The following is a 9571-nucleotide window of genomic DNA, read 5'->3' on the forward strand; positions in this document are numbered from 1 at the left end:
TGAGCTTAAAATAAAATGAAATAGTAGTAGTAGTAGTAGTAGTAGCAGGAAGGTGCATAGGTTGCGGGGGGAAAGGAACATAAAGTGCTTCTCTTTCCTTCTTTTTTGAATTTTGATTCAATGCAGGGGGTTTGTGGCGAAAAGGGACTTTTTACATTTCCATACATTGTTAGTTTCCTGCATATTAAATAGAAATAGAAATAGCAAAAATAATATGTTTTTGCATTTGGGCAATGGGAAATATTCTTAGGTTCAAAGAGGGGTCCAAGCAGTGATGGTCTCTCTTATTATGGACACATTCAATATATAGCTGAATATAGTGTAGTGTTGTGTAGCGTAGCATAGCATAGCGTAGTTTATTTTTGTTTTGTTTTTGTTATTTTTGTTAGTTTAGTTGACATTGGTCATGTACAGGACGGTATGTCTGAATGGCGGTATGTAACCGTACAAGACAGAAGGATTAAAGTCAGGAAACACGAAAAGACACGAAATTCTGAATGCATTTTTTATTGAAAAGTTTTGAATTAGATCTGGCGGTATGACTTTGTTCAGAGGAGTCAGAAGCCAGGAGAGTTAGTTATGTATATAGTTGTAGTTATAGTTATAGTCTATGTATTTCTGCTGCTGCCCAGTCTTGCACTTTATATGTCTGTATGGGTATTGTATAGGTACTGCAGGTGTAATGTATGTATACTATACTGTCTATGTCTAATTGTCTATGTCCACACCTAGAGTCTAGAGTCTATGTCTGTCTGCATGGGAAAGAAAGACATGTAATTTCAATTCTTTGTATGACCAGCGCATGTAAATAAATTGACAATAAAACGGACTTGACTTGACTTGACTTGACTTGACTAGTTAGCTGATCTAGAGCACCTGAGGCAAATCAGAGGCAGCAAGCACTTGACTATTAAACTATTACATTGATAGTCGATGGACTATTAAAAAGAATCTTGAATCTTGATCTTGATCTTGAATCTTGAATCTTGACTACCATGGCCTGGCCAGAACGCTAATCCTAGATGTATTTACTGTTAAGCTAAGTCAGGCTTACAACGGATTTACATGCAAGTGTTTTGTTCCCGGCTCGAAATGCTAGCACCGCTTTGAGTGGGCGTGTTCGGAACGTCAGTTGGATAGACATTACATTTACGAGGTCAACAAATTCTTAATTCTAACACTTAGTTTGCTGGGAGTATTGAAGTATAATGTTAGCTATTGTAACATGACTGCTCAACAGTTGAAAGTACATTCATGTTTAGATGTCTGTGTTACTACTTGCCATTTTCCAATGTCACCTCATGTCATTGATGTCATTGGTTACCGCTTCGCGACCATGCTCCTCATTACATATCATTACATAATCTCAACTTTTTCGCCCTGCCCGCCAACAACCTGCTAATGGATCGCCTCCCCCTCTTCATTTGCTTGCTTGTAAAATCAGCGTGAGGACCCTGAAATGCACTGATTCTGTTGGCTGTATTATGTTTTAAAAATAAAAATATCTACGTATGTGCATTGGTGTGTGTATTCGTGCATTATGGGGTGTGTGGGCTGTGTGTGTGTGTGCGTGTGTGTGTGCGTCCCTGCCTGTGTGTTCCTGTCTGAGTGTGTGTGTGTGTGCGTGCGTGCGTGTGCGCGCGCGTGTGTGTGTGTGTGTGTGTGAGTGAGTCTGGCCTCTACAGTATTGTTCCCCATCCACTCACTGACCAACACAGTACCAGCTCAATTATTAATGCTCCTTGAAGCTCTTTGATTATTTAAAAGCTTTTCACAAAACCCACAACAAGTCTACTTTGAACTTCCAAGTTCAGAGTCCAAGTTGAAAGCCACTGCTTTATATAGTATGTCCAAATAAGGAAAAAGTTCAAAATGTAACTTGAACTGAACACAAGCTGATAAAATATGGCTGTTCACAACTGGGTTTAGAAGTGTTTCTATTGAACAAGGAACACTGTGTGTGTGTGTGTGTGTGTGTGTGTGTGTGTGTGTGTGTGTGTGTGTGTGTGTGTGTGTGTGTGTGTGTGTGTGTGTGTGTGTGTGTGTGTGTGTGTGTGTGTGTGTGTGTGTGTGTGTGTGTGTGTGTGTGTGTGTAGTGGCGGCTGGTGACAGAAATATTGGGTAGGGCACACTTTCAACTATGAAATGAATATTGCGACTATTCCCACGTTTGGGCCCCCCCCCCCAGAAAAATTTTGATTTCTAGGATACAATTTCCTGCATTCTGGTGTATTTTGGGGTAACCTGTTCAGCTTGACCTGCTGAAGACAGTGCATTCAAATAACTATTGAAAGAAACACAGGTAGTCAGAAAATGTATTTACATGTAAAAAAATTTACATGTATTTGATGTATTCGGATCACACACACACTCTTTTTCTCATTCTCTCTCTCTCTCTCCCTCTCTCTCTCTCTCTCTCTCTCTCTCTCTCTCTCTCTCTCTCTCTCTCTCTCTCTCTCTCTCTCTCTCTCTCTCTCTCTCTCTCTCTCACACACACACACACACACACACACACACACACACACACACACACACACACACACACACACACACACACACACACACAAAAGTGCTTAAATGCTTAAGTGCTACTTGTAGAGGAACTTGGCCCTTCTCTCTTTTAAATTTGAAAATGTGTCAATGACTTTAACGTTAAAGTCAGTCATCTCTGTTACTATGGCCCTCTCCATAGACAGGGTAGCCAGTGCGTTGAGGCGATCTTGCGACATTGTGTTTCTCAGGAATGTTTTCACTCGCTTAAGAGTCGAGAAGCACCTCTCTGCTTCTGCTGTCGTCATTGGTGTGGTGACAAGTATTTTCAAAAGGGTTACCGTCTCTGAAAAAAGCTCCCCCAAGTTGTTCTCCATAAAGAATTGGAGGAAGTCCACCGCACCACTACACGCTCTGAATTCCTCGTTGCTGTAGAGGAGTTCTAGCTCTGTCTTCAGCCTGCTGCTGTCAAGGACAGGGTAAGCCTTCACTGTGGTTTTAAGAGCCTCCTCTGGAAAATCCACTTGATAATCTTCAAACCGATCGCACTGCAGGAGGGTTGCACAGATGAGATGGTCTGTGAACTGGAACCTCTCTCTGGTGTGCCCCAGTATGGTATCACAGACCTAAAAAAAACAAAGGCATTCAAGAAATGGGTAAAAAGGCACTTGGTTTTTAGCATGTCTATGATTGTCCACTAGATGGCAGCAGTGTATAAGACATTGTCTGCTAATGGAGTTTGTGCACATGAAATGCTGGTAATTAGGCCAGCTAGACAGGTCATCAGCTGGGAAAATTAGGCCTTTCGTCCTACCGCACTTTTCTCTATGGATTACTGACCAGAAGCCCTATTGGAAGAAATTCAAACATGGGGCCACGTCAATTTTTGCTCAGAATTCAATATGGCCGCCATTTTCCAAAATGACTTGTTTTCATGCATTATTACATTGTACTATAAGGTGATATTCATGAACGATTAACTACTTTCAGCACTATTCTGTCCTATTTCCTTACATACATGTTTACAAAGGTTGACTAAACTAAAAGAAATGAAAATAAAGTTGGCCGCCTTGCAATATCCAAAGGAAAGTGTTGAAAATAATGATTGAAATGCACATACAGAGTCTATGGCTGCGAAAATTAGGCCTATTGTCCTGTCAGGGTTTTCACAGTGGATTACAGACCAGAAGGCCTATTGAAAAAGTTTCACCATCTGGTTGCCATCTCAAATGTGCTCCAAAATTCAAAATTCAATTCTCTGTTTTTCAGAATGGCAGACTTTCATACATTTTTCTCAATACTGTAAGACCATAATTATCAATAAAGATAACCTATTTTCAGTGAAATCTCCTATCTACAGACGTGAGTACAAAGGTTGGCAACAGATAGATGTACATTTCCTACAGACAATATCCTAAGGATTGAATTACACATACACAGTTGACTGCTGAAAAAAGGCTATTGATCTGCAAAACTTTTCACATTAGATTTCTGACTGATTTCTGAAGTTTTTCAGGCCTACATTTTTTTGCATAAAGCAAGGGTGAGTGTGCGTGCCTGTGTGCGTGCGCGTATCCCCCGCTCATCTTTCCCCTGCTCTACAGTGTCTTTCCCCTACACACTATTCTGCCTCCTCCACCCCCTCACTCACCCCCCACTATTCTGCCCCCCGTCCCCCTCACTCATCGTTCCCATGCTACTCTGCCCCTCCACCCCTCACTCATCCCCCACTATTCTGCCCCCCACGCTCAACCCCCTGACTCATTCTTCCCCCCCCCCCACAAAATACTCGACCACCCCCCACCCAATGTGAAAAGTGTGGCAGGTCAAACCACCCCCACCCCCCCGACTCAACTTACCCCGCCCCCCACACACGCACACATTATTCTGCCACCCGAACCCCACACATCCACCCACACACTATTCTTCCCCCCCACCTCCTAATTCAACCCCGACTCATTCCCCCCCAACCCCACTCTGCCCCCCTACCCCCACTCACCCCCTCATTCATCCCCCCGCTCCTCCACATCATCCCCCCCCACCCCCCCCTATCATTTTAGTGTTAGAAGTTTAATGGCTCAAGTGGACCAGCCTGTTGGCCAATATTCATTAATGGCACATTGCACCAGTAAAGTGAAGTGTGAAGGTTCAATTAGCAAGGTAAGAGCACAGTTTTGCATTTTGCAATGCACACAACATTATGGGTGACATGTCAGAGTTCAAAAAGGAGAAATTCTGTGTAACTGTCTTTGTGATGTATCAAGAGTCACAGTATCCAAGGTAATGTCTGCACACCACCAAGAAGGATGAACCACATCNAACAGGATTAACTGTGGACGCAAGAGGAACTAAATGACACTGAAATGACAGGTGTCCCAGTTATTTTGTCCACCCCCTGTATATATATTCATGCCTTTTTCTAGACAACCTTTATACTCACGTCTGTAAGGAGATAACAATTTAACTGAAAAATAGGTCATCTTTATTGGTAATTATGGCCTTACGGTATTGAGAAAATGTGTGAAAGTCTGCCATTCTGAAAAACAGAGAATATTTTGATTTTTGGAGCACATAGATGGCCCCAAGTTTTCATCTTTTTCAATAGGCCTTCTGGTCTGTAATCCACTGTGCAAACCCTGACAGGACAACATACAGGCCTAATTTTCGCAGCCATAGATTCTGTATGTGCATTTCAATCATTATTTTCAGCACTTTCCTTTGGATATTGCAAGGTGGCCCACTTTATTTTCATTTCTTTTAGTTTAGTCAACCTTTGTAAACATGTATGTAAGGAAATAGGACAGAATAGTGCTGAAAGTAGTTCATCGTTCATGAATATCACCTTATAGTACAATGTAATAATGCATGAAAGCAAGTCATTTTGGGAAATGGCGGCCATATTGAATTCTGAGCAAAAATTGACGTGGCCCCATGTTTGAATTTCTTCCAATAGGGCTTCTGGTCAGTAATCCACAGAGAAAAGTGCGGTAGGACGAAAGGCCTAATTTTCCCAGCTGATGACCTGTCTAAGCTGTTTATAGCCCAACTGGTTTACAACTTTGATCAAATAGTAAGCTTTAAAAAAGAAACATGTGTAGCATGTCTGTTTAAAAGGCTATACAAGTTAATTGTGTTATTAATCCATTGATATAGTTGTGTTTTAATTAAGAAAAGAAACATAAATGAGTATGTATAGCACTTGGTTAATAAGTAGGCCAGTGTAATTGACCATCAGTACAATAGAGCAAAATTAAAGCCTTCCACATCACTTGGAGTAATAAATATATAAATAGCAATACATAGCAAGTGCACCCTTAAAAAGGTACAATACAGTATATGGGTGGGAGACGTGATGCCTTGTTTTTTCGTAACATTGGTTAAAAATCTACAAAACTGTTATTTTTCCTTTAAAAAGGAATTGGAAAAACGTTTGGTAACACTTTACGTAAAGCCCACATTATAAGCGCATTCATAACAAATTATAATGCCCATTATAATTACTTATAATGTATTATGACTACAGCCATAATGCTTCATGATGCTTTATATTTAACAGTTGTGAATCTAGCTTATAATGCTTTATAAATCCAAGGGTGTCATGAGTGCTCATGACTGGCTATAAACTACAGGCTGCCTGATGGGGCTTATAGTACATTATGAGCACTTATACCCCTCTATGCACAGACCTGGATGATAAACTGTCATAAGGGCTCATGAGATGCTATAATGCTTCATGTGAGATCATAAGGGGTCAATGTGTGCTCTAAGTAAAGTGAAGTTCATATGGATGCATCTATAATGCACTGTATAATACACATCTATAATGCATCGTAATGTACTATAAGCCCCATCAGGCAGCCTGTAGTTTATATCCAGTCACGAGCACTCATAACACCCGTGGATTTATAAAGCATTATAAGATAGATTCATGGTTATTTGTTACTGTTAACATAACACATCAGGAAACACATCATGAAACATCATGGGTGTAGTCATAATGCGTTGTAAGTAATTATAATGTGCATTATAATTTGTTATAAATGCGCTCATAATGGGCTATAGATATGGGCTTCATAGAAAGTGTTACCAAACTTTTTTTTTTGGCGTTACGCCCTTAAACGTCAACCACCCACATGAATGTATATAATTAGTTATTTATACAAGGCTTTTTTTATACAAGGCATGATTTCTACTCACTTCAGCTGCAATTCGTTGGTGATCCTCTGAAGAGAGAGCCACGCGTTTTCTTGATTGCAGGGATAGACTGCTGTGCTCCACTGTCATGGCCTGGAGAGAATCTCTGTGAAGGGGAAGTAAGGTGTTTGTTTAATTCGTTTATTTTTTACGGCTTTCATTATTTTTTAACTGATGTTATTGAAGCAGAAAACCATAAAATAATGTATCTAAAACCAAATCAAATTAGTACCTGATCTTCTGTATGTCCTCCTGGAATCTTTGGATGCATCTCTTAATGTACACTGAGTCGATGCTCCTCTTCTGTAGCCTGGCATAGAGAGTGTCTACAAGGGGCATGATCTGGTGAAGAAGTTGCAGGAAGAACCTGAAGTCTGGGTCTTCCAGGATCCTTGCATATCCTCCTGCCTCTCTCACAGTGATTGCATTGAAGTCTCCCGAGTCTCGTATGGCATGGAAACATTTGATGAGATCCTCTCTGTGTTCAAACACCATGTTGACAGCGCGGCTGTGAAAGTTCCACCTGACCTTGCTGGAAGTTGGCAGCCTGCGGGAAACCATTTCGTCCAATACACTGGTCCTCTTGGGTGATCTTGAAAAAAAACTGGCAAAGCCACCAAGGTCCGAAAAAAAGTTCCTTACTTTAGAAATGTGACTGGTGGCTTGTTCCATGATCAAGTTCAACTGGTGCGCGTAGCAGTGGATGTAGTGCGCATTTGGGTAGTCCTCTTTTATTCGCTTCTGAACACCACCAGTGGCACCTCTCATTACGCTCGCTCCATCATAAGCTTGGCAGATGAGTTTTTCTTTTTCTTTTTGATCGGGAAGGATTATGGAAAGGCGTTCTTTCAGCTCTGTGGCAATGTTCTCGGCTGTTGATGACTGCAGGGGAATGAATTCGAAGAATCGTTCCTGCACGTTCATTTTGCTGTCGATGTAACGCAGCACTAGCACCAGTTGGGTCACGGTACTAATGTCCGTTGTCTCGTCGGCCTGGATGGCAATGAAATCACTGTCCTTAACTTCTTTCAGAATCTGCTCCCTCACCACGGAAAACATGCAATCGAGCAGTTCGTTCTGTATCGTTTTTGAGGTGCCTTTAAATACAGTAGCTGTCTCCAAGTGCTCTTTCAGTGTGCTGTCAATTGAGGCAACAAAGTCGACCAAGCCGAGAAAGACGCCTGGGTTGTTTGAGTCCGCACTTTCGTCGTGTCCACGCAACGCCAATTCAAATGCCCCACAGAATTTTACAGAGTCAATTATTCGTGACAAAATTGCCGGTTTTTTGTCACTTCCTCGTTATGTTTTCTAATTCCAACTCTGTAGCCTTCATCAAGCTGTTCCCGGATGCTAAGCCTTCCGAACAGGCGTAGCTTCAAGCTGTTGTCTAGGTGGCTTCTGCTGCTTTCGTGCTTTTTACACTTCTCCCCCAGGTGTTTCAAGTCCGTCACCCCAGATGTCACCCAACAAATGTCTGTCCCAGGACTTTGAAACAACAGACACGGGAAGCAGTACAGGGCATTACTCACTTCGCATCCCGTAAGCCAATTCCAGCGACCATACACACTGGAAGAAAAGGTCCTGACGTACGTCCTTCCACGATCGGTGGTGCTCTGGCTGATGAGGAGCTCAGGACAGTCAGGTCCAAGGACTTTCACCCTCTTCTTATCTTCGTCAGAACGACGGATGAACGGATATTGCTTCAACAAAGCCACCGAATTTTCCTTTGCTGTTAACAGTCGGGCCATCTTAAAAACAATCAATACTTAAAAATCTCTTCACTTTCACGCAAGCTTCTTCAAGGCGGGTAAATCGTAGTTCTAGGCTAGCTAGGTTGACGTCTGATTGACAGGCCATCTCGAACACTCGTCCAATAACACAACAGTATACAAATAGAATGCGATATAATTGGCCGGGTCGCACATGTAGTGCGCCCCAAGACCGAAGGAAAAATGGCCAATTAAAATGCTTTATTCATAACGTTCTGCAACATTACTTGTCATTCTAGCATAGACACTTGCTTTGTCGGCGCCCGGGAGAGGGCGGGCCCTCTGTCATTAAACCGGATTGCAAACAATATCATGTTAAAAGTCGATTCCGAATGGGCAGCTTAGTGCGTTTTTATCGGAAACAAATGATACGGTTTCTCAATAGAAGTAATGATAATATGATGCAAATTTGATGGAAATTTTGAACGGAGGGGCGGCGCCCGTGCGCCCTTAATACAAAAACCGCCACTGTGTGTGTGTGTGTCTGTGTGTGTGTGTGTGTGTGTGTGTGCGTGTGCGTGTGCGTGTGCGTGTGCGTGCGTGTGTGTGTGTGCTGTTGCCATGCCGCTTAGATCACCTTCCAGACTACATCTCACTTTCTGCTGTCACACCAACACAGACTCCTGATTAATCAAATAAGTTTGTTTTTGTGTGTGTGTGTGTGTGTGTGTGTGTGTGTGTGTGTGTGTGTGTGTGTGTGTGTGCGCGCGCATGTTTCTGTGCTTGTGCGTGCATGCCAGAGTGTGTTCGTGTCTGCTTAGCGACAGTGATGAAAGAAGCTGTGAACTTCCCGAGCTGTCTGATGTGTTCCATCCATCTCCATTCCTGGGTGGCTGAACACTCCACTGATCTGCTCCAGTGATGAGGAGAACACAGCTAGCAGGACAGACACATACAGTAGGCTGCAGCACTGCACTGCCAGTAAAATACGTATAATAATGTCTGCTTATAAAGAGTAATAACAATTAGTTAATAATGAACAAATAATGAATGGGTATTTCTGGAGCAAATTAACTTTTGAATTCAATCTGTGTTAGAGACTACAATGTGCATATTTGACGTGAACCGAGGCACAGCCAACCCTGCCGCTGCACCGCGGCTGAAGTGACTGCACGTCG

The 9571-nt window shown here is 42.3% G+C and overlaps 1 protein-coding gene across 1 annotated transcript; it reads right to left on the reverse strand.

The window, feature by feature from the left end:
- Positions 1–2520: 2520 nt before the first annotated feature.
- On the reverse strand, positions 2521–6993 carry LOC134452052 (uncharacterized). The gene is made up of 2 exons (XM_063202427.1): positions 6688–6993; positions 2521–3116 (listed from the first exon to the last, which is right to left on the reverse strand). The coding sequence occupies exons 1-2, from the start codon at positions 6772–6774 to the stop codon at positions 2589–2591; spliced, it is 615 nt and encodes a 204-aa protein (XP_063058497.1). The 5' UTR covers positions 6775–6993; the 3' UTR covers positions 2521–2588.
- Between the last annotated feature and the right edge of the window lie 2578 nt (positions 6994–9571).

The sequence above is a fragment of the Engraulis encrasicolus genome, chromosome 7 (assembly GCF_034702125.1).
Source record: "Engraulis encrasicolus isolate BLACKSEA-1 chromosome 7, IST_EnEncr_1.0, whole genome shotgun sequence".
Lineage (NCBI taxonomy): Eukaryota > Metazoa > Chordata > Actinopteri > Clupeiformes > Engraulidae > Engraulis > Engraulis encrasicolus.

Excerpts from the sequence above, each read along its gene's own strand:
- LOC134452052 (XM_063202427.1), bottom strand. The coding sequence starts at position 6,774 with ATGACAGTGGAGCACAGCAGTCTATCCCTGCAATCAAGAAAACGCGTG. Across the intron at positions 3,117-6,687 it reads ACCAACGAATTGCAGCTGAA|GTCTGTGATACCATACTGGG; the intron begins GTGAGTAGAAAT and ends TGTTTTTTTTAG.